The 26,390-nt window shown below is 34.7% G+C and overlaps 1 protein-coding gene across 3 annotated transcripts in view; it reads left to right on the top strand.

Annotated features, from left to right (window-relative positions):
* The window catches only part of LOC145678358 (insulin-like peptide receptor), a 292,617-nt gene that overhangs the window by 125,887 nt on the left and 140,340 nt on the right, over nucleotides 1–26,390 (top strand). For all 3 annotated transcript variants that reach the window (XM_081748414.1, XM_081748417.1, XM_081748415.1), the window contains exon 2: nucleotides 16,566–16,987. In XM_081748414.1, the coding sequence (XP_081604540.1) occupies nucleotides 16,566–16,987 (422 nt within the window). The remainder of the gene's footprint in view (nucleotides 1–16,565; nucleotides 16,988–26,390) is intronic.

Here is a 26,390-nt window from a genome sequence, read left to right as displayed (position 1 = left end):
GGAAAGCAGTGGTGGCCTATAACGCCCCAGTAGGGCTCCTCATGTTATGAAATTCGATTCGCATAGGTGTTATTTTTTTTAGTTCTCTAGAGAGGAGAGACAAGAATCAGTTACGTCGCCACTGCGAGACAGTTCTTGAAACATTTCATTAAATGATATGAAAGTATAGTTTATAAACCTTCTAAAATTCTGTAACTTATAAATTCTCGCAAATTGGAATGAATTAATTTGTAGAGTACTGAAACGAGAGATAACAACAATATTTGAAGAATACACTATATTCGTTATTCACAGCGAAATCCATATAATAGAGTTTGGAAACAAACTTATGACAGTTTTCCCGGAAGGCTCTGTAATATAGTCCGGTGATGCGAAACGGATATATTAGATTTAATCGTGTTGTTTAAGCTGTAACGGTGAATTAAACATGCTAGGACACGCACAAAAGGCATACATGACAATCGCTTGTTCATGCGTGTTTTATTTACAGAAGAAATGAACTTTCCTACTTAAACTACTGTTTTACACAGTAGGATCTGAAAAGTATTCTATACACTTACTAATCAGTGTCTCTTTCTGACAAATCCATGTTTTTCCTTCTTCCAGTTGCTTTATTTTGACTCTTGTCTTCAGTTGGAAAGTTAAGAAGTTACAAAGTAAAAGTATGTTACACTACAACCTCCTACTTAATATCTTGGTTCAGAGTTTCTCAAACTATGGTCCTCGATATATATATATGTCCTTTTGGTATTCTTGAATTGAACATTAAAAAAAAAAAAAAAACTAATTGCATAACACACATGCTATAGTCGAGAATCTCAAACAGGTAAAGAATATACAATTTATGAAGCTAAAGAATATATTTTACCTTATTAGATAGATAGATACAATACTTTTAATAGATGTATTATTATATAATAATTTTAATAGCCTTTATTTAAAAAGAAAGAAACTAACGCCTATCTTTTCCTTTTAACATCAATATGGAAATTAAAAAAAAAATATGATTAATTCTATTTTATAATCTAAGTATACACTGAAAACAATAAGAACAAAGCTTTCGGAGTAGATAAGAGTAGTGAGGTCTGCAGAACTTTTTGACTAATAAAAGTGATCCTCATTTTTTAAAAAATAAAATGTTTGAGAAACTCTCTATCTACTTTATTTCAGATGTATTTATAAATATGCAAGGTTTGTATGACATGTATGTAATTGCTCTTGTAGTAAACTGTGTCCCTTATCTTATTCAATATCAGGAGAAAGTAAGTCATACATGTATTAGGAATATAGAATGAATTAATCAAGATAAGTATCACGACTAAATTAAAAGTTCAGTCAGAAAGTAAGAAACTCAGTACAAATTGAGTTACTGGAAACAAGTTTACATATATGGAATGTGTAATTAATGAAGAAAATAAAAATATCAGATTTTTAATAATGGAAAAATAAAAGACTTCAGTACAACTATAACAAATGTTACCGTAAGAAATATGTTTCTTTAAAAATTCTGAAGCAATTATACAGAGAAAATTAACTGTTCTAAAAGTGGTGTTTTATTGTGTCATTCATTCAATCGTGGTCATGTGACGAAAAAAGATAAGAAAACCAGTTTATTATTTAAGCCTGAAATGGAAATCTGACAGCTTCGAAATATTTGTTTTCTTAAAAGTAAATGTTTATGTTAGAAGTGTTTAGTGATTATATGGTCCATAATAAACCACTTAAAAAAAAATAAAAAAAGGGTGCTATTTCATAAACTGGGTGAATACTGCTTATCCACTGTTTATTATGATGTTGCAAAAACTGGGTTTCGTTTCAGTAAGCGCTTAAAATGAACACGAATTCTCCTACCAGGAATCGTTATCATGGAATAAATGGCCGGATTACAATTGCTTAAGGTACTCCAAGTTTAAGCTGTATTATCGGCAGTGAAAAGAGACATTAAACTCGTAATCAATTAATTAATCAGTGGTTGGATATCAGTCTTAACTAGAGAATAATTTGTTTACTTATTTACTAGCGAAGTAAGGTGAAATTGAGACAAATTTACTTAATGACTTGTACATGAATAGGGAGATTGACTGAGAATACCCTTAGTTAAAAGTAGGATGTAATGCATCTACGGAATATGAAGTATCTGAAGACAGGGCCGTAACTAATGGTGATAGGAGGAACTGCCCTTCTATTTAACTACCCGGTGTTCACCAGTGCTCACTTCAAGATACGAGTAAAACTTTCTTACTTCATGTGAGATGATACAAACATGAATGAAGCTTGGAATAGACTCATTACACCTGCAAAATAAAGTATATACCTTAAACAAATTTCAGTAAAATGTTTACTATTAGAGCCTCTAGAAATAACATATCTTTCTTAAGACTTCGTTTCAAATATTGTTCCTTCAATTTAACTAGTGAACCGTGGAATGGGCCTACCATACCATTTCCATAACGTGCTGCTGCTAGCCATCATTGTAACAAAATATATTTCCGTAAGATAAACCAGAAAATGTAATCTCAATCCTACCTCATTGAAACGCCAGCTGTGGCTTCTAGAAATAATAGAAATGTATATTAAAGTTTTAAATTGTAGGATTCCTAAATTTCATGTCACATTTTTCTAAGAGGAATTTAATATTTTTCTAGTGAAGCCCAACTATTAATGTGTGTCCTCTTAAAACGAAATTACTGCGCTGTCTGCAGCGACAAACCTTTGCATTTAGAATTAATGAAACTTATAATTGTCACTTTGTTCTAATGTAGTTAGCCGTTCTGAAAATATTACAAATTTAACATTTCCGTCACTTTTTTCTCACAGTATTCATTTCTATTGAAAATGATGTCGAAAAGTGTATAATTTTAATATGTTACAGATGCAGTATTTAGTGTTATTATCTAATTTTTTTCTCCATCTATATCATTATTGTGATTGAAACTCACTCGAACTAGATCGTAACATGAGTACTAAACTTTTGTGTGTTGTTTTGTTTGGCTGGGTTCTTTAGAGTTGGCTTGATTTCCTGCTAGACAACTGCAGGTTTATTTACTTAACTGAGGTCCTTAAAGTCGTTGCGTTTTCGTGTATCACGAGGTCTGTATTTACACACCTGTTAGTAAGGGACGCAGAATTTTGGTAATATGAATGTAGATTGGGGATGGATTAGACAGAATAAAACAAAAATGCCAACATGTCCATAATGAACACGTTTATGGACATATTTAAAGAAGCTACGTACATAATACGCGTAACTGTAAACTATGGGTGTGATCAAAGAAATGTCTGAGAAAATCTGTGTAAGTCTTGGGCTATTTGAGAAAGCGTTATCCCCTGTAGCGAACGCGGCCAAAGTGGCTATTCAGTAATTTTACTTTCATCAGATGTGTACATCATACTGTGAGCCAGTCAGGGTTTCCAGGTCTTTTTGCCAGGTCCAGATGTGTAATAGCAGAGTTCCAATACTCTGCCAAACTATCTTCCAAGCAGCTGTTTCTTGCTACAATCCCTTTGCCTGGCAACACGTCTTTCCTTTTTTTCCTTCCTTTTGAAATCTTTTAAACAGCAGGCGGTCTATTGTTCCGACCCGCACCAAATACGCTCGAACTGACGTTTTCTCAGCGATTTTAGTGCTTTCGCGTTTATGATTAGCCATCTACATTTAAATACATGGCCAGCGTATTTCAAGAGTACGCATGAGCAATAAATACGCTTTGCGATCGCCTCAAATAGGCGGGTACTAAGAGCGCGTTTCACAGTGTAAACTAAAGTACAAGTATAAGAGATTTTATAACGAAATTTTATTGAATGGAACCATGTGCTTAAGTTCTTTATCACATCTTCAGAGTTTATGCTCATAGAAATCGACTTTTCAACAGAGCCAAACATACAGAAGAATGTATATTCAAAACAGAATGAATTGTATGAAATGTGGGAATTATTGTGGGAGCAGTTGCATCCACTGTGCAACCGCCTATGCCTGTTCTCCAGGCTGCACGAGGAGAAGACTATCCAGTTTTGCGGTTACTATTGTAATCTATCATTGTTAATTATTGTCATCACATCTTGTCTGTCTCCCATATCTGCTAAATAACTGCAATGCCGACGACAGTCTTCGAAATAATAATAGCGCATTGTCTTGTTTGAATATTATATCTCATTTACGCGGGTACTCAGAATATTATTCAGAGAACCAAGCGGGTGTTCCTAAATAAATTTGATAAGTGAGGGATTGTTGAACAATATAACGAGTTGCCATTGTGGAATAATTTGAGACGTTTCTACTAATTAACACCAGGGGGCTATGAGGGTTTTAAGATGTCCACATTTCTGAATCTCTTAAGGTAAGATGTGAAATTTTATATTTAGATTTTTGATGTATAATCATTAAGCATGTGTTGCAGTCTATTATTATTAATGATAACGAACTTAAAGAATTCAGAGAGCTTTTTATCTCTCTCTCTCTCTCTCTCTCTCTCTCTCTCTGTGTGTGTGTGTGTATGTATGTATATCTGATATTTGCGAACTTTTCAAGTTTGAGCCGTCCATTCGATAGAGCATCAAAAACTTCTCAAAGAAGTGTTGGAATTTTTCGCGTCACTCTTACTGTTTCCGAAATATTAGCCAAAAAAGTTAGGATTTCGGGAGCCGTATCTCGGGAACCTTAAGTCATACAGAGATATTTTGCGAACTGTTCAATTTTAATCTTCCGTTTTGAACATGTGTCTTAGTAAAATAACATATTCTAGAACGTTTGTGGAGAAAGTTTAGTACTCAAGGAAACTCTAAATGGATAGTTAGTTATATTACAAGATTTGTTTAATGAGTATAATAATAAACAACATAGAACAATTGGTATAACACCTGTAGAAGTTAATAAGAAAAAATATTTTTAAAAAAATGGTTCTGGCAAAATTCTTTTTAAGTTCGTTCTGGCAATGGTCTTGAAGCTTTCTTAACTGGTTTTTACTTAGATTAAAATAGAAGAAAAAGGGATAGTTCACTAAGATTATCTTACAATGCTTTCGAATTTCGTTCACACGAATTTTATATGAAAGGTAGAGAAAATAAGAGCGGGAAATGTAGCCCGCAGTAACACGTGGAGCATTTGCTACTTTCCTTATATAATTAATTACGATTTACAATGATTCAGGTTAAACTCATTGTTTCCGTTAGTGGATACATAGTTACGTATTCCTGGTGACATTTATCCACAAAATTACCCGGCATCCGTCATAACAATTTACTGCAATTATCTTTAGTTTTTATCCCTTTTTACTTTCTATTTTTTAAAAAAAAAAGTCATAGTAGCTTATGGTTAGCAGACTAGCATAAAATTAATGAGACGAAGTGAAACGCGTAAAAGACAAATAATCTGCTTGTGGTTCAACCTCTCTTCCTCTTGCTGTCTCTTGAGTTGGTCAGGATATGAGAAGATGACAAGAGAGGTGGAGGAAGAGAATGAAAAGCTTTCTAGGGAGAGGAGTGAGTGAGTGCTGGAAGAGCAAGTGGTAGCTTGAGATGTAAACATGAAGTTATTCGTCTCTATCACAACCGTTTTTGACGATTTTCGCGCAAACAAGAACTTCTTCCCCCAAAGGAGAAACAAGATGATGAGCGTGAAAAGAAAAGAAAAAAGCAAACAAAAAGTATAGAAGTACATCACCGTTCTTCCCCGTAGTGCTTTGTCATTTTTTAAAGTAAACAAGGTTCCTTTTCGCACTGCAAGACAGGAACAAGTTCGCATGTATAATTTTTATAAACATATTCTTCTTACTTAAAAGCATCGTTCTCTCTGAACTGAGTTAGAAAGGACTTCAAGACTTGAAGCTATTTTTCCTTAGAATGCACTTAAAATTTTTACTGTCTTTCTTTCCTTGTGTACAGTGAGGCAGGGTTCTCACATTTTATTTTATTGAATTTCATGCGATCAATCATAAAGTGAACTTACGTGGTTCAAGATTCAACTGCTATTAAACTTAGTTAAGTTTTGGATTTTTTTTTTTTTTTTTTTTTAACGAAAAAATTCTAATATATACATAACCAGGGTTCCCACAGACCTGGAAAATCAGAGAAGTCAGGGAATTTGATTTTTGTCATGGAAAATCAAACAAATTATCGAAAACTCCTTTAATGCCAACGAAATTATTGAAAAGTTCTTTAATGTCAGGGAAACCAATCGTTCTAGGTAATAAAGACAACTTTGAAGTACTAAGGTTATTTGGGAATTAGGGATCATGCAATACAGTATAGAATAAGTTACAGATGCATTAGGTTATATCAAGGTGTCTTGTGCCAAAATTTGTGGTTTAAGTTCTTAACTCTGAGGTCGGGACCGTGGTGGCTCAGTAGTAGAGCGTTCACCTCTGATGCATGGTGGTCGCACCAACTGACCTTTGTGGTGGATAAACACCGTGTGCGTGTGTTTCCTCGGGGTTCTCCCGTTTTCTCTCTCTTTATTCCACCATTTCATTTATTTCTCATAATCAGCGTCTCCTTTAGCCCAGCCGGCATTACCGTGGGACGTCGAACTCAAATATATTTCATTTCATTTAATTTAACACTGAAATTAGTTGAGCTACATTAAGTATCTTTAATCCTTTAGTGTAGACAGTGTGGCGTTTCTGAGCTAAGATGCATGTGTTTTTTATCCGACTTAAGCGAATAGGTTCTCAGTTGGTATTTATCATATATAGTGTGTATGTTGTATGTTCAAGCATAACTCTTGCAACTCATATACACTGAATTTAATGGTTCCTTTTTTTTTTGTTTGAAAGGGTGTTTCTTTTCCGGTGGTTCCACATAAATTTCATGAGGATCTAACCATGGTCCTCCGATCTAGACCATGAAGTGTGTTAATGGCTGACAGTGTTCATATCATAATTGTGCGTATGATCACTCATAATTTCAACATAGGTACATCAGTTTTGTTGATTTATTTTTTTAATTTCAAAAAGTATATTCTCATAGTGGTTTCATATAAATTTCATTAGAATCTGATGATAATTATCGGAGCTAATTATAATTATCATGAAACTCCTCAACGGTTGATAGTGTTAATATCATAATTAACCGATTTTAGTGTGTGCATGCTCATTCATAACTTCACCACAGATGTACCGATTTTGATTATTCTCTTTAGTTTCAAAGAGTATACTTTCTCGCAGATCCCATATAAATGTTATCATGATCTAATGATAATCTGGAGTTGAACCGTGAAACAGTTCATCATGTATAGAATTCCAGAAATGCTTCGATGTCATTGGGACACAGGGTCTACTGCTGAATAACTATAAGTCGTCATAAAAAAAGGAAAAAAAACCGGGGCTTAAGGAACGTTTTAAAATTTATTTTATGTTTATACTAATGTCCGTTTGGAATTCCTCTTTATTTTTTGAATATAAATATATACTAGCGTAATTTCAGGGAAGAGTTGTAAGTAGGGTTGGTTGCAGTCGACAAACCCTGAAGAACATATTCTTACGTATAGTGTCTGCTTTCAAACAGGTCCGCATGTTCGTCTAGGGGGTTGCTGCGTCTTTTACCGCGAAATTTTTGGGCGTATAAGGCATGACAACACCGTGCAAAAACTGTCTGGCAGTCGTTCACGCAGTTTGATCACACGATAACGGGATGTCAGGCATCTTGTCTGCATGATTACAACGGATCGCACAAGTTCGGCCAAATATTAAATATTAGCTCGACGGCCAAAACTTTACATTGACCCTTGCAGTATACTTCCGTGCAGGGTACACCTGGGTCTGAACTCGTCCCCAAAACTTGGTAAGTCGATATATTTATATACTTCCTTCATAAAACCATACTTTTTTCAGAGATATGATAGATGTAGCCTAAAGATTTTGATGTTACACTTCATTTATACACATATAAGTAAAACAGTCTAGTTCTATATTTTTTTTCTGAGAATGTAGGCGGTAGTACCTAACGATTACACCAGTTCAATACTATATATGCGTAGTGTCTTGTAATATGGACCCTCCCCCCAAAAAACTGGGTGCACTCCTACTCCCGTATACGCCCCATTACATTCCTGCCCTAATTTAAGAAATACTTAAATCAATTGAGAAATGGGCGAATAATAACTGAAATCTCATTAAATTGAAGGTCCACTGGAATTCGATTCCCGGCGGGAGCATATGTGGTACAGATCCCACGTTAAGCTGTAGGTCCACGTCTCATATACCCTTGCTGCTGAAAGAGACGCTGAACTGAAGATCAAATCAAAAATTTAAAAAAAAAAATGAAGATTCGTATTTTCTGTGATACGACTTCTAATTCACGACGGACGTTTTCTTGCCAACCGTGCAGTCTCGAAAAATAAAAGTCTGTATTACGTGACCATAAAATGTTTTAAAATGTGGAGAGCGTAGGTTCTTTTTTAATAATTACAGTACTCTACGAACAGCAACACTGTACAACAAATAGCCATTTACTTGTCGGAAGCAGACAATGTTGACTTTTAAAGCTCGCTTCTGCTGTTCAATTTGCATTCTGTCGTTGTGTGCAATGGTATCGTATGTACTGTACGTGGCGATTGCACCTGTCCCAAGGTCTTCTGGATAGCACACCTGAGGAGGCTGCCATTATTTTAACTGTTTATCTTTTTTGAATACCCACTTACTTAATATTTGAAAGACGTTTGCTTTTCCTCATCTTCTCTGTTCCACCTCTACATGCAGATGACGTAAATCGTACGTTCGTACGGTTCATTGAAAAAAAGAAGAAAAAGAATCATCCGACAACTGTGTGCCTTCTGAAGTGAACAGTGTTTGCTATTCACAATGTTATACAAAATTATGCAGTTTCATAGACTTGAAAAGAACAGTTGACATATATGTATACTGGAGTTTGACTAGATTTATAGAACGACTATTTGTCAGTGTTCATCTTCTGAAATTGCAGGGTTGCCATTATTGGATGGCTTGAAGTTATTTTTTGCCATTTGTGTTACATATATTTTTGACTCTGTACATGTGTGTGTTATAATGTACTTTATAACTTTGTTCAAGTGGAATTCACGTACACTTACAGTACAAGAGAACCCTTTACACGTGTATGCAATTTACATTTCCACTGTTTTTTTTTTTTTTTTTTTTTTTTTTTTTTAATTGTACTGTAAAATTCTTCAGAGCTAGCTGATTACGGAAAACACTTTCTTTCATCCATGCGTTGATTGTAGCCAGTCGAAATTTGCGATTTAATTTCGGTTTGTTACTCGTGCGCTTAAAACAATGACCGCCATGTTTTTGTCATCTGTCGGTTTAGGGAAAACTCTGCGCCGCTCAGTAGGGAAACTGTTTAGACAAAGATACGATGCGTGTTTTAATTCTGTACGACGTTGCTAATAAAACCTTTAAAAAAAGTAACCGAAATCTTCTTTAAAAAAATAAACTATTTGCCAATTTATTTATCATCAATTAATTGAGTGTACTTTGAATATCTAAGGACAAAGTTGCAGTACTAATATGTAATATTATACAATCAAGTATCTAACATATATTATTACTCAATAATATGGCCATTGTATTATTCCTTGGCAGGACAGCACAATTAGTGCCTATGTACACACGTACACATTCAAGTTTTCAGAGGAAGTTGCAACACGCTCCAAACCAGAGAGATTCATCTTAGAATGGAGAACTGTTTCGAGCGTCATGTAGTCACAATAATTTTACTTGCATAAAGATCTGACTCAGTGCTACCAACTGCCGTCCTTGTGAGGAAATGTTTCGTGTAAGTTGGGTTGCATTTTCCAGGCATTTTACAAACTGCAAATGTTCTGAACCCCAAATACTGGAATTAGAGCGATCAGGAGGGGGAGATAGTTATGTTGGTAACTTTACAATAATAGGTTATGACATTACAAAATTATTACGTTTTTTAAAATATTTTTTTCTTCTCTCCATCCGATTCTGCACTTGAATCAGATTCTGAGTTTCCAGATTGCAACTAGCGTCGCAGACCGAAGAATTGCGAAACAAGGAGAGCATGTAATTATTGTATTAGGTTTGCAATATTTTATTGATCTTATGAGATAAGTTATTTAGAGTTTTGAAAAATGCTCAAAGTGAATGACGGTGTCAAGGAAGTGCGGAGCCAAAAAGCTCTGAATTTTCAAAAGAACCAGTCTACTAATTACACCGTATCCTTTTTCCGTTGTCTGAAATATCACTCACGCATGTTACTGCATTATGCAAGATGGAATTCATCTCCATTTCCCGTCAAAAAAGAAAAGCACTCAAAAATTAAGAGTGTGGTTTTATATTCAAATAAGAAATTAATAATCCTGCAATACTTGTATTTAGTACGTATGCACAAGTACATATCATTTACAAGCACATACGTACTTGAAGCATAAGTCATCTTTGTAGGTTTAACGGTGCCCAGTGTTTTATCCAAACATGTTTGCGGAAGGATCACTCTCCCTTCCTGAATTCTAGAGTTCTCCCCAAAAATTTTTGAAGATACAGGTGTAACATGCAGGTGATGAATACCTCCTTCTTAAAACTTTAGATTCCCACCCCTATTCCCCGAAATCGAGGATACTGGACAAAGCACAGACGTTGCCTAACATTCAGTTAAGAATGAGTGCTTAATATGGCTATGAACTATTTTAATTTTCAGCTGTTTTACGCAGTTAAGATTATGAAACTGTACATTTAGGCTAACGGGGGCTTGTACACGCGAATTATTATTTTTGGAATTGTAGGCAAACATTTACGGCGGTAGGTAGGTAGGTAATACAGTGTAGATGATTGTAAAAGAAATGGATGCAAATACGCTGACCGAGTGGTTAGAAGGTAGGCCTTTTAGTCTCAGGTTTTATCCCCGGTACAGACATAATTAGAATCCCAACTTAAATTGTAGGTCCATATATCATGTAGCCTCGTTCCTGAAAAGCGCTAAACTTCAGCAAACAAACATGTTTCTTTTATAGTTCATTCAGAGAGGTATAATCAAGGATCTTATAAAATAGAGAATCTGCCCATATGTATCTTCATCCTATAAAATAAATGAAGCCAAAAACCAACCGAGCATCGGCACATCTGATTGGCTACTCTCGTTTCCGCCATCGTCTGATTGGCTACTTTCGTTTCCGCCATGATTGTTGGCTCAAAATATTGCGATCCAATTGGGCGGAGTGAGCAGAGTAGGGGCGGCGAAACTGTGACGTATGGCTTCAAGATTTTGTTGTAAGAGCAGATCCTCTATTTTATAACATCCTTGGGTATAATATATCTGTGTAATGGTGGAATGATAAAAGCTGTCATTTGTTTTAATTTCGAAAAGCATGCATAAATAAGTGTGCATACTAGAATCGTAGAAATAATAACAAAACACGCTGAATATTTGTTTGAGATGTTTCTCCGAAATGAGTTTTCATTTTGAGATTTACGTCCCTTTCAGAAGCGAGGCTATATGAGGTGGGACTGATTAACGTGGAATCCAAACCACATGAGCTCCCTCCGGGAATCTAACCCGGGTCTCCCACGACAAAGACGCGTACGCTAACCGCTTAGCCGCGAAAGAGCTTATTTTCTCCGAAATGAAATTTTCCATTTGCTCTTCTAGTAGTTTCAGAATTACATTAACAACTCTTGTATTTGTAAAGTATTAGTTTGGAAGCATACGCCACAGAAAGAAAAACGAAAAAAGGAGTTTTCTTGCTGATAAATAATTGCTGGAAAACCATTGCCGCTAAAAAGAGATTAGGTGTGCTTGAAGTTCGTGGTATCGATAGAAAACTTGAGGTGCAACTACAAAATCCCGTTTCTAGTGTTCAAGGTAGATTCCAAGAATGCATAGTTGCCAGATATATTCATTTGTTTTCCTCAACTCGTTTTATTTATTACCTTTTTTATCTCGTTTTTAAAAATATTTTTTTCCCTTTAGAAGGTAAATGAAGAGTTTATTTTTAAATACTGACAGTATTTCTTTCCACGCACATTACTATAAACATTATAAAATATACAGTGAAACAGGGTATTTTTCTGTTAATGGTGCACCTGGAATAGAGTGAAAGCTTTTGTGAGAATTTTGTCAATATACGAAAGAATCCTGTGGTCGAAAATGTAAACGTTCAATTCTTAACATGCCACTCGACTTAGCTTCTAGCATACTTTATGAGCGAATAAAATAATGGTGAAGTAAACAGTGTTGTGAGCATGGGCGTCTCTGGCGGGGGGGACGGGGGGACGTGTCCCCCCAATATTTTGAAGTGACATAATCTAAAATTCCACTGAGATACTAGCAGTTGGATCATTTCCTTTGATGTCCCCCCCAAATTTTACATGCCAGAGACGCCAATGGTTGTGAGATACGTCTGACATTTATATCCTGTAAACTAAAAGAGATGTAATAAATGGAATTGATTTATCTGGGTTTTCCAATTTAATGTAAAAATCGAATACAGGAGCACCTTGTATAACAGGGCTAACTGGCTCCGAGGAACGGCTGCGCTATGCAAAACATTACTATTTCAGGTCTATTCACGATGCGTTTAAATTATTCAACACAAAAATTTAGCATAAGAAACAAGTTTAAAAATGAAAAATAAATAAATATAGTATAGAAAATTCTTATAAACATAATTAAAGTTATATACACTCTGAAAATTAAAACTTTGTTTTACGTCCCATTATTACATGTTGTTGGCTAAAGCAGACGGATAATTGGTGAGAATGTGTGGGGGGGGGGGAGGAGAGTATCACAGGAGAACCTACGGACACAATGTTGTCCATCACAATCTGACATCACGCGGGATTGAAACAGGGACCCTTCACGCCAGAGATGAGTAATATATCACTTAACATCCGTGACCTCATTCCTCAATTTTAGTTAATTTAATATCGTTATATCACAGTCCAACTCGACTTAGACAGTATACTCAAATTATATAGTTTTTCCACCTATGCATTATATTTAGACCCCTACCACTTTTATTTGATTATTATTATTATTATTATTATTAAAATTATTATTATTATTATTATTATTATTATTATTATTATTATTATTATTAAAGAAAAATGAACTGGAAAAGCTATTGCCAATTTGAAAATAATGGAACAGTGAAAACTGTTAGAGCAAAAACACGCGTTATACAAGGAATATATAGATTTAAGGACTAGATGCTAACTAGAGGGGGCAGAGGTTGCCAGCCCTGCTTAGAATACCGTTGGACCGCAACCTGAAACTGTGGTCGTTCTTTACAGAAGTAAAGGTCTATATTTCCCTCCCTGGCAAGACATCTTAGGGCAATGTTCATAAGTCGCTTGGAATTTGACACCGTAGTTGGAAACTTCCAACATTCCATCCATAATTTTGGTGATCTTTTTCTTAAGTAAAGCAATAGTCACATGCATTTTTAGCATTAATTAATACGATTTCATCTTGTTTATTACTCCCAGTGCTCTCTAGATAAAGGAAAGATAATAGAATCTCCCATCCCATCCTTATCTTCATCAACTAATCTCATCGTTGTTTGCCTAAGTGTAGGCCTATTTAAAACAATCGCGAATGATTTTGTTTCTTTGTTGAAACTCTTCCAGAACGATCTTGGCTTATTAGGTTATTGCAAACAGAGAAAAAGGGTGCTAATTGCCTGCAAAGAACATATATAACAATATATTTGCATGTAGCCCTGTATGGCGATATAACTGAGGTGCGTTGCTAAGGTTAACTGCGCAAGTGAGTTACTCTCTAAGAAAAAAAAAAAAAAAAAAAAAAAGCAAAGACGGTGAAGAAAAGATGAGTACCATGGCAACCATGACGCATTTCGATTATATTTCCACTCTTACCTTTAAACAAACAAACATGAACAAAGCGTGAGAGCGAGAAAGAAAGATTTTTGCCATTCAATACCGCAGTGGTTGTCAGCAAAAAGAACATAGAGATATTGACGCACAATATGTTATGTTGTCTCTCTCGTTTTTTATTCTCTCTATCTTACGTTCTTGTTCTGTCGGCGTTAAAGAACAAAACCTGCTTCCGGCGTTAGCATCGAAGATCTTTTTTAAAATATTATTATTATTATTAAACTTCAGAGGCTACTGTTTGTGTTCCAAAACAGTAACATAACGAGATACTTGACAACCACTAGAAATCGTAATGCCAATCCCATATCCTGTGTGATTTGATGATAGTAAACTCAGTTGGGTTTACATACATGCACTATTTAGTGACAAGAGTTTTCTAAACGATATGATTTACGGAAAGATATTTCTAAGTTAATAATACACCTAATTAATAATAATAGTAATAATAATAATACGCCTAACATTCCTTTCCCCTTAAAATTCTACTCTGTCATGTATCTTATGTATTTACACATGTGTGATGCTGTCGCTTGTCTGGTTGATACGCAAGAAAATAGTAAGGTGATACATCAATTCAGTGGTTGAGCGCTCATCTCTGGTGTGCAGGGTCCTTAGTTTGGTCTCATGTCATGTGTTTGTGGTAGACAATTGTTTCATAGGCGTCCATATTGGGGAGTACGACGCTCCCGTGGCACTCCAAAACATTTTATTTTTAAAAAGATGAAACAAAAATACACGTATACCTAAAGAAGTTAAACCTATAAAAATTAATATATTATCACTAAAAGTTAGGGGGGGGAGGGAAACTGACCTAATGTACTAATTTTTGCGAAGCGTTTCTCCCTTTGCTTGAATCGATTTTTTAAAACTAATGTGACATCTCTCAAAATCCGCCACTATTTATATGTAAAATGTGCATTAGTTTGGACTGCTTGTATCCCAAGGTATGAAAAAGAACAAGTAGAAGTCTGAAACCAATTACATTGAACGTCTTTTCATTTCATATGTCGTTACGTATTTGTATGTTAGTATAAGGAAGTTTATTGTACATATTTTACAACAGTTCCCAATGTTCTTAAATGTTCTCCATATGTTTTCTCGGGATTCTCTTCCACGCTCACATTTCATCAATTCTTCAAAATCATTCACTTTCATTAATCATTTTTGTAGTGGTCATAATCAAAGAACTTTAAAATTAATGAACTTTTGAAACATTCCATTTTCCAATTGTATCAATTGATATGTTCATATCATATACCTACTTCTTTGATTAACTCTTTGATGCTTGACATAAGCTTTCCCATATCTGAGCAGACCATAAGTCACTTGACATAAATGCATTTTAAATTCAACTACTAAGCTATGAAATTATTACAAATTACATGCAATTTAAGTTAGGTTACCTAAATCAAATTTTCCAAGTCTGCTTCATAATTTTCAACGCACAAAACACATCTTTCAAGCGCAGAAGAACATACCTCATTATTGGGTGATATTTCAATAATATTATTGGATGATAATTCTTCGAATTCAGGGTGCTAATACACGTTCATCTGGCAAATTTTTATGTTGGTCATTTCATTCAATGAATCGATTAGTAGGGAACTAGTTCCTCGAAACAGTTAATTAAATATTACTAGGAAATCAGTTTCTGACATATATATATATATCAGTTAGGACCTGATAAACTGCCGAGGCCTTATGCAGAGTCGTTTGACGCATGTTTAGCGTCATACTAAGGGCCTGACTACTGCATCAAACAGATGTTAGTCGAATTCTTTAGTATAACACTAATCACGTGTCGGAACGACTCTGCACAAGGCCCTCGGGGTCTAATTCTGTAGCGGTTTAAATCAACGGAACGCAAAATAGTCGGTTTTAGTTCGCAATAGTCGATATCAAACACTGTTTTTGCTATATGATATCAGAAATGTAAATTTTGCGTTTCGCGAACATCTATCCCCCGCATCTTTTATCACAAATTCACCAATTGTTTTACAAATATTCTGTGTTGCGCTGCGGTCCACGAAGTTTGCGGAAGCGGATAGGGACTGAAGCCTTTGGTGTTGTCGACTTGTGGCTCACGACGTATATACATTATCATCAAACGCATCGTTGTAGTTTCTGAATAGACGTAAATTTAATCATATTCCAAACAGCAATAGAAAGTAAAGCCTGATCCAGAGATTTCATACACACAGTAGTTCTGCCTTATGCTTAAAGAAAGGTTAGTGGTGTATTAAGAGCTGTGCTGTACCTTTATATAAAAACAAGCTAAATCTATATTATTTTAACTGGGTCCCCTGTATGCGGATATGTGCAATCTGGAGCGAAGCTACTTGTGAGTGCTTACTGCAGCTGAATACGTAAAGAGAGAAAAATACAGAATAAAGTCTTGTAGCTGTATAGTTAGTAGACATTGCCTTTGACGTGAGAGGTCTACATTCATCCCTGATTGTAGGTTATATGGTTCGGGTTCCTCGGTGAACGGTATTTTGATACTAGAAAGGAACGATAAGTTATAGGTCAATCAGTTATAATACAATTAAAACGCATTTACCTATTTCTTGGTTGTTTTTCACTCTCCTTGTCCTTAGACATTTAGATTAAGGTTAAATTTGAAAATTGAGGCAAACAAAATATGACAAAAAAAAAAAGTTAAATTGTATATTTTAAATAGTTACCAAGTATTGAAAGTTCACTAACTATATATTTCTTTGTTTTTCATTGCAGTTTGCGGGAACATAGACATAAGGAACTCAGTGGAAAGCTTCAAGCACTTGAGAGGCTGCCGTGTAGTGGAAGGTTGTGTGCAAATTGTGCTCATTGATCATGCAAACGAATCGGACTATCAAAATCTAAGTTTTCCGGAGCTTACGGAAATCACCGACTATCTTCTTTTGTATCGAGTGAGTGGTCTAAAGACACTGAGGCACATATTTCCAAATCTGTCAGTTATCAGAGGAAATGTGCTGTTTCGTGACCACGCTCTCGTCATCTTTGAAATGAGTCAAATGCAGGAAATTGGTCTAACAGCACTGACGGACATTCTTCGAGGAAGCGTCAGGATTGAGAAAAACCCTATGCTTTGTTATGTGGACACGATTGACTGGAATTTAATTGCCAAAAAAGGGAAGAACGAGCATTTCATCATGGTGAGTTATTATTATTTAGTTCTTGCTACTTAAGTGAAATTTTGTTTTCCATCTTACTTTGTACTTCCAAGTGACGATAGGACTCATAGGAGAGTAGAAAATGTGGTGATCGTTAAAAAAAAGAAACGAATGTATTTAATGTTTTTTTTTAACAGATTTACACTGTTCATGACCCCTACAGGTCGAGAAAATGATTTTTGGACAACTATTCGTCCTCTCAATGAAACTGTTTACTCGCCTCGAGACTATACTGTTCAACGTGTAGAGACCAAATTTTAAACTTAAGTTTTATATATAATATAAGATTATCTAGAGGGCATTTCGAATTTTATTCCTATCTTGAAAAATAAAGGGCAAATTACTTATGGACCACAGTTTTAAAAATGCGTTTTTTTTGGGGGGGGGGGAAACAAGCGATTTTGTTCATAGCTATTTCATAAATAAATATTTCATTAACAGCCCTATACTTTTTTGTTTGTTGTATCTGTGCGGAAAATTCAGAAGGGGTAGTTTATTCTTAGGAGGAAGGTCGAACAATTTTCTAAAAACCTACTCATGCAATTTTGTTAATATTTTATAAATAAATGTTTCAGTAATAATCGGACAATATGGTACAAGTCATGTTTCCTAAATAAAACTCCACAAAAGGTAGTTTACCCTTGGGAGTAATTATTATAATTTCCTCAAAATCACTCATACGTATTTTTTGTGTGTATTCACAAATAAATCTTCAGTAATAACTGCAGCATAAAATGATTTAGTTTAAAATATTGGAGGGGAAAAGTTTAGTGTAGTGACATGTATCTTTTATTCAAGTAGAAACGCTTACAGAATTATAATAACATGGAACATTTTCAATTTGTTAATATTGCATATGTTACCACAACGTGTCTTAGGAACTCTGATAGATTGGTAGTTTTTATTTTTGCAATTTTAAGTAAAATATAAAATAAAATAATTTACATTCACCCATAGGCCTTATCATAGTGTTCAGCTCAATGAGACTTATAGTTTGGTGTATGTTTCATCTTGGGACACATTGTTCCGTCAAACACTAATAATATTGCAGAATTTAAGAGAGAACAGACGATATGCTCTCTGTGTAATTAAAATACAAATTTGTTGTTCGAGTGCAATACATCCAAATGAGCGAAATTTTTCCCCGCAAAAAGAAGATATTTGCGTAATGTCTGATCATGATTGTATATTCGCCATGAAGTTTGTAATTCCGTTACTCTGTCATCTTAACACAGATTGCATCTGAGTAATCAAGAAGACTTTCACTCTTCGTTTTATATTTATAGAGTGCATTGCATAATGAAAAGGAAGAAGAAGAAATAAGTTAATGAATCAAATAAATCAATATTTTCCGTGTAAAACATATTACAACAAAGGAAGTGTGCGGGCATTAACACATTTTTTCACATACAAATCTGCTATGAATTCGTATTTTCTCATAGGAAAGTATGTAAATCAATGAAATCGTTAACAGTATGTTAATTATTATATTACAAACAGAGTGCTTTGGTAATTACTGTTTGAAATATGGTAACTGATCAAAAAGGAGGTTAATATTGCTTGCTTTGGACATTATTATTGGCTCACACTCTTCAAAATGAAATGAAATTGTTAGGTTTTACGTCCCACGGTTATGTCGGCTAGGCTGAAGTAGACGGTGATGATAGGAAATGAATCAAATGATGAAATGAAGAATCCCGAGAAAACACAAGCACACGGTGTTTGCCCACCACAAAGTTCATTTGGCGCGAGCTGGGATCGAACCAAGAATCCCACTCTTCCAGTAGTCGCCATATTTCTTTATTTTCAACTTTGTTTTCTTGTCTATAAACGAAAATATCTTAAAATGATTTAGTTTCGATCAAAATATCCTTGGCTACCATGTCAAGTTATTTACAGTACGTGGACAACAAGTAATTATATTGAAATTATTTCATAAAATTATTTTTTTTTCTAACATTTCGTTCAATATAATCAATTATCATTTTTAGCATTCTTTCAGTTGTATTTATCATCGCCTTCCTTCTCTTAAAGGACTGTGGAAATCTTTATCTGTTTAATGATAATCAAATAATGGAATCTTCTTAAACTGAAGGCACTTAACTCACAAACTTGCTTGAACGATCCAAGCAATTATTGTCTGAAAGTGTGCTACATGTGTGTAACATCCAATGATGACTTCAGTCACTTTCATCCGGAATGTAGAAGGGCGGTGGTTTTTATGGAAAGGGGGCGGAGGACTACTTTGAGGAAAGCAAATCCTACATTTTCTAGAAATTGCTCCACTAAACATTTGATGCTACTAGTAAATAACGAATTTTCTGAGCTCTTCGCATGTACCAGCGAGCCGAATTAACTTTCGTACATACGGATGAAAGTACGGTATTTTTATTGTGAAAATGTAACATGATATATACAGGGCTGGTAAACTTCAGACATAGGCGCCACAATAATACAATTTTAATTTGATGCATAGGCAGGGGCGAACTGGCCCATCTGGTTCGCTGTTCGGTAAACCAAGATGATAAAGACGAAAATACCTATATATAGGGAACATATTTTGTTTGAAAATTGAATTGATCATTGTTGAAAAGGAGTATGTTCCATTTGAAATATATTACATATTTCCCCTTTTAACAAAGGACTGGTTCAATTTCTCCTATATGTACTCAGCAACTTCTAGTCTTAGGCTGAGATACTTCTTTAAAATTTGAAGGAGGAAGCTTTGATTATCAGAAATAATGTTGGTTCAAATTATTTGCGCGTACATTATATGTAGGAAACCTTACCTTTGTGCGCAATCGGAACTCTCACATTTATGCCTGTAATTTATTTATTTATTTATTTATTTATTAGTTGTTTGAGCAATTAGATATAATTTTTTCCTCGTGTGTTACAGTAGATCATCAAAAATCCAAATTCGTGGACCGACATTTTGATGATGAGCCAACTCTGTAGCTGAGCCGAATAGGTCAAAGTTTGTTAGTCCGCCTTTGTGCATAGACCTATTGGCTTTAAATTGTAGTTACAAATGTATAAAGTACGAGCTTACTTCAGTCTACAGGCTTTCTCTCAAAGAGAACAGCAATTCAAGGCAACGTTAGTGAAGTTTCACAAAGCAGTAATGTGTATTTTATATCCGTGTCCTCGCCTTGTAGTTTGAACACTAAAATAATTGTTCACTTTTCTGGATGAATCATAATCCTCCAATAATAGGTCATTCATGTTAAAGTTTTAAGTTGGAAACTGAACTTTGTAAGGAATCTATTATAATTTGTTTTTAATCCATCCAAGCACATAAAAATAAAAACCACTGGCAGAAAAACTGGGATTACGATAAAGAATGCGCCAGAGTCAAGGGTGCCGATCCTGGGGGGGGGGGGCTTCCTATTGTATTATGAATATACAATATTTGGCGTAATTTGAATGCAATTGGTCTTAAAATCCACACACAAATATATATACCTTCTGCATCTGAATTCCCCCCCCCCCCACACACACACACAAATTTACAGAGAAATCGACGCCCTTGGCCAGTGTCGTATCTCTAGTTGCATTGTTAATTTTGGATCCGAGATTGTTCGAGCCATGTATAGATATATTTACATTTAAAAAAAAAAAGAAAGAAAAGAAAAAGGAAAAAGAAAGTGGTTGTGGGTGATCTAATAACGGGGAAACGGCTCAACAGTTTGAAATGAATTTTTGGATATAGTTATCAACTAGCTCGAAGTGGATTCTTATCATATTACCATACTTTGAATATCCTTTAAAAAAAGGGGGGAGGTCAAAAGTTATGCGAAATATTGAATATTTCATGATCTCGTCAAGTTAATAAGATGAAACTTGTCGGTAAAAGTAAATAGACCCACGGTCTAACGTCTTTGAAAATTCTATATTTATAAATATATATAAATAAAATTTTTTGTGATCGCGTCACTCCCAAAAATATGGTATGTTGTGGATTTTTGTCATTGAACTTCCATTGAAATGCATATCCAAAGGGGGAATGGAGTTCAAATACGTGTTTTCCATATACCTATTTACCCCGTGCGAAAAAAAAAAACAGACATTTCATCAGACCCCTTTCACCAGAGATTTTAACAAAATGAGTAAAAACTATATTCCCATTTAGAAATTGATATTTTAAATCTGTGTGAGATGTAAGCTTTAGCTAGGACCTTGAATATATCAAAAATCAAGGGTATCAATTTTCTGTTTTCCTTAGTATCTATTTCTCTTCAGAAACTTACTTTGCATAATAGTGTATTAGAGTAAATGTATAGCTTAGTTTCCAAAAGGAAATCCTCTAAATTTAATCTTGTTCGTGACACACGTAATGATTTACAAAGCAGGAAACTACGTGTGTCATTTATTGACGTTGATGTATACGAACATACAACATTGATAAAAGCAGTTTGAATGAGATTTAAGTACTTCTAGGCATTATTGTGCTCAGCAATATGTCATGCACTACATTACGTCATTCTCTACGTACGCCATTCATTATTACAGACAGATGAGAGCGCTGTAAATCTTTCGCCCCAGGTGCCGAGATAATCACTAAAATGAAAAATAAATGCCTATTTCCTAAACGGTTAGTGTACGCGCCTTTGGCGTGGGAGACCCGGGTTCGATTCCCGGGTTGAGCTCATGTGGTTCGGATTCCACGTTAATCAGTAGGTCCACGTCTCATAAAGCCTCGCTGCTGAACGGGACGTTAAACTCAAAATCAACTCAACTCAACTCAACTAAAATGTCTATTTCTATTTTCTCTAAATTTCTCTTTTAGCAGGTTCAGCCCCATGTGTATCTATTTGATTCACAGTAAGGTTTTACACGTGGACCACGTGTATCTATTTTCCTCACACATATTGGTTGTCTTCTAGGCCTGCGTATATGCTAGACTCACAGTTTTCATTTGTCTAAATGGTTCAATTGGAAGCTTTGGTCCCTGGGAAAGGAAATGTTAACTTGGGTCATGAAAATTTCAGCAGGCAGCAGCGCTTTATTGTTACCACTTTCCGCGTCTTTATTGTTACATATTGAACTGCCCAGGGTGAACTGTGTTTTGATCCGGAGGTAAAATTTATTCATATGGGCCTGGGGCTGATTAAGTACCGAAAATGAAATTATTATTATTATTATTATTATTATTATTATTATTATTATTATTATTATTATTATTATTATTATTATTGTTTTTAGTTTAACGTTCCACAGTTATGCCCTGTAGTCTAAAGGAAATGGGTGTTTAGGGAATGATTCTGAGTTTAAATTTTTATGCTCTCTCACTGAGAATCGAACCCTGAACCATGTAAACCAAAAGCACATGCGTGGCCACTAGGCCAGCAGGGTGACCAAAGTGATAGGAGTACGTCAATTTTAATTACCGAAGTATGTCGAATGATTGTACTAGATAGAAGCATATGAAATGATTCAAAATAAAATAACACAGTAATTAAATATTTCTTTTTCTTTTTTTAAGCATTTTTGTAACAATAATATCTGTAAATATTCAAAATTATCCGTTGTACTTTTTTTTATATATATAAAAATCGGTACAGGTGAAGAATATGAGGTGCGTCTTGAAAATTTACGGGTAAAATATGTTATTCACAAAGGAACACCGATGATTGTAGTATGGATTTTGGCTATTGCGTGTCATGTGAACATAACATTCAATCTTTGTATGTAAGGTGATTCTAGTAGAGCGTTTATCTCTGGTGCATGGTGTCCCTGCTTCGATCCCCGGCCAAGTAAGTTTGTGGTGGACAACAATGTGTCCGTGGGTTTTCTTGGGTTGCTCCCGCTTCCTTCAATTTTCTCATTCCACCAATTTTTCCATCATCATTCACTTGTTTTAATCATAGTCTCCCTTAGCCTAAAGGGCATACTCGTGGGACGCTAAGCTCAGATATTTGTAAGGTGAATCTATTATATTTATTCTTTCAAAAAAAAAAAAGTATTTTGATTTAGCTATTTTGGAAAAAAAAAAACTCGTATTTATGTGGTACAACCACAAGATATTAAAATGTAAAGCTTTATAAGGGAAATTGGCATCATATTTGCATGCAATAATGTAGATTTGTGAGCAATATTTCAGAGGCGAAGGATGTACGAGTATAATTTCCACAGTTCTGTTTAGGAATAGTGATACAAGGATTCTTAAATAAAAATGAGTGTTAGGTAAAAAAAAAAAAAAAAAGAAAAGAAATAAAGAAAGAAAAAAGAAAAAGAAAAAAATGACTACAAAAGAAGGAGGAAACTATACTTATCTTATCCAACAACACAAGGACTTTGCCAGTTGTTTACGTGCATAACAATTTATGCGAGTAGTTTGTAAGTACCTAACGTACGATATTTACGTTTAAACAAAAGTAGATTTCCGTGTGTTTATATGGACTTACAACAGCCGAAACCTCAGCATTGAAAATAGTACTTGAATAATGATACTGATAATATTGGGACACTCTAATGAATAAATAGGTAATGCACACAGCAAACTTATGAGTGTATTCTTCGCCGAGAGTAATAATTAAAGAAAGGCAACCCAATGCGGAAATGCGGCAGCGTGGCCTTGAAATTACTGCGTATTTTCCATTTTGTTTCGTAGTGAAGTTAACTATCCTTTCCTTAATGGATTGAGTCTATATTTTATTTTGCTGTTCAAATGCAGCATGATTTCTCTTTGTTTTAAGTACTGCGTAAGTAAATAAGTGCAAAGTCATTTTTCGAAGGAAATGTTTATTATATACGTTGTCATTATTTTACTTAGCGGTGGAATCGAGACGAGACTGCGTACAATCTGGGTTTCGTAAGTCTACAAACAGCAGTCTCAATATTGAATCGAAAATCGTCATTTTGTTGTTGGTCTCGTCTCGATCAACATAGGGTCATTCAGGGACATCTCGACACGCTAAGAAACAACTCGACACTACTCTGGAAGTTACGATAATTTTATTCTGCAAAAGCAATAATAGTTGACAACAATCCTTGCCCTAGCTATTAAACACAAAATCTTCCCCGTGAATGTAGTACTTACAAATGCAGGAACACATAAACAGAATGGTTCGGATAAGTAGATTTTGGAAGTCTTGCGGGAGAAGTCGACACTTACTGTGGGAGATGTCGACACTATATAAACAATGAAATCAAATCCTTCACATCTTTGGAAACAGTGTCCTTTACAACAAACAGAAAACACGATGAAATACTTGCTGTAAGGTTTGTACTATCTACATATGACTTATTTGCAAACTTTGCTGCGCTTTATTAAACCTAAGTTGAAATAACACTGAAACAATGTAAACTCGTTAATAGCAAACTTTGTTTTCAACCTGTTTTGCGACATATTGCTTTCAATATTTCACTACGCATAATAATCAATAATCGAAAATCACAATTTAATACAATCATTTTCGGAATCCATATGCGAAGAATCCAACAGAGGCTGATTTCTTCCAACTGAAACTCATTTTTTCGTATTTTTCTTTTACATTTTGCTAAAGTTCCTACGAACAAAGTTGCCATAAGATAAGTTGAAATTGTTTTCCAAACTACGGAAGAAAGATACATAAAGGATTGACAATTTTGAGTAATGTGTAGTGGGAGCATTAGAGGCTTTATTTAACACATCAGAATCTTTGACTCATGTACTGTGCTAATCTAAATCCGAAGGTATTTTACCATAGGTTTATACCGTACTAAATTACTCAGAAGCTGAGAAAGCGTGTTCGTTACGTAACCTAAACCTAAGATGTATACACTGAAATTAACTAGACGGTAGTCCTTTCTCTGATTACTTTCCTTATAACAAAGGAACTACACGTCTAAATCTGCCTACAATCAGTGTCGATTTATCCCGTAAATGCGTTGTTAAAGAAAAGCTGGCACGAGTTGTCATTGTTAACAAGCAATGGTGTCAGCCTGACACACATGCATACATAGGGTATACTCCATCATAATACCAATCCTTTGCTTCATTTCATCAACATATATTACCGCAGTATCTTACTTTTGACTTACTGAAACTTATAACAGATATTTTTCTTAAATAAAACTGTATGTAACTATTTCAGAGGCTTCTGCTTCCTTTGTAACAAGACAAAATTAACTTCTCTGCATATGCAACTTGTCACTGAGAACCGATAGTAACCGTCCACGTACCAAATGTTTCTTCTCACGTGCGTTTATGATCACTAGCTTTACCAGACCTTAAAAAGTGTCGAGATCTCCCTAAATGACCCTATGTTTGTTGGTGAAACTGTAACACATATTTAATTTTTAATGAAAATATATGGTTTTGCTCAAAAAAACAATTAGTGTGTAGGCCTATGTAATTATATACAAAGCAAATCTACTTATGGAAATAACAAATATTACTATTTTTAATTTATTATCCATTACTTTCTTCTTTGACTGGCGAATTCGCTACAGAAAATCACCCTCATAAATCACTACTGAAATATGCTGTATTTCAAATGGGTGAAATTAGTTATTACCATTTTAGTTTTCCGAATTTGCACTTTGTAACACACGCTTCGTGGAACTTTGTGGTGAGATTAATTCTTCATAATGTACTAGCTATGGCTCTCATCTTTGCTGTGCACGGTCCGGGGTTGAATCTTCAAACGAGTTAGCTTCTGACTCCGACATTTTGCTTTGTTTGGATTCCATATTAAGTATATTCCATTTGTTATTCTAGTTTTTAAGGTTAAATGGATTGTATATACATATATCCTGATTTTCTAAAATCTCGCGCCCATCGTCTAAAGCACCTACGGGGAGCTATATTGTTACGTACTTCAGGTATGGGTCAATCGGTCACTTAATTTTCATATAATATTATATTAATTATATAACTTTTTCGGGGAAGAGGCATACGATGACCATATGTCTCGATTAATCGGGATTGTCCTGCTTTGAAAACAATATTTTGTTTCGATTTTTTAAGACGGTATTTTGAGACTTTTGTTTGAAAAAAAAGTTAAGTTTTAATACAAACATGTTAATGATGTAATACTGTTTTAACATGTAATACTGTTTTATTGTATATTCAGCTATAGAATAAACACTATAGTTTATTTAACATTTTCATTTTGCAGTTCTGTTTTACTGTGAAATTATTTTAATTTGTTCCAAAATAAACATTTGCTGCAACTTCCTTTCTTTTTAAGTTATCCTACTTTTAACTGTTGACATTATGCTCATCGTGGGGGAAGAGAAACCCACCTTCCATTTCTGGTAGGACCTAATGTGATTCAAATTTCTGTCTACTCATCTGCTCTTAGTCCACGTGTCATATAGCTTTGCTCCTTTAAGTTGAAGTTTAGCGCCCCTTTTCAGCACCGAGGCTATAGGACACATGGACTTAAAGTTTAAGGTA

The sequence above is a fragment of the Thermobia domestica genome, chromosome 2, assembly GCF_964235325.1.
Source record: "Thermobia domestica chromosome 2, izTheDome1.hap1.1, whole genome shotgun sequence".
NCBI lineage: Eukaryota > Metazoa > Arthropoda > Insecta > Zygentoma > Lepismatidae > Thermobia > Thermobia domestica.
Note: the sequence above shows the minus strand (reverse complement) of the source record. Positions and strands in the feature narration are given on the sequence as shown.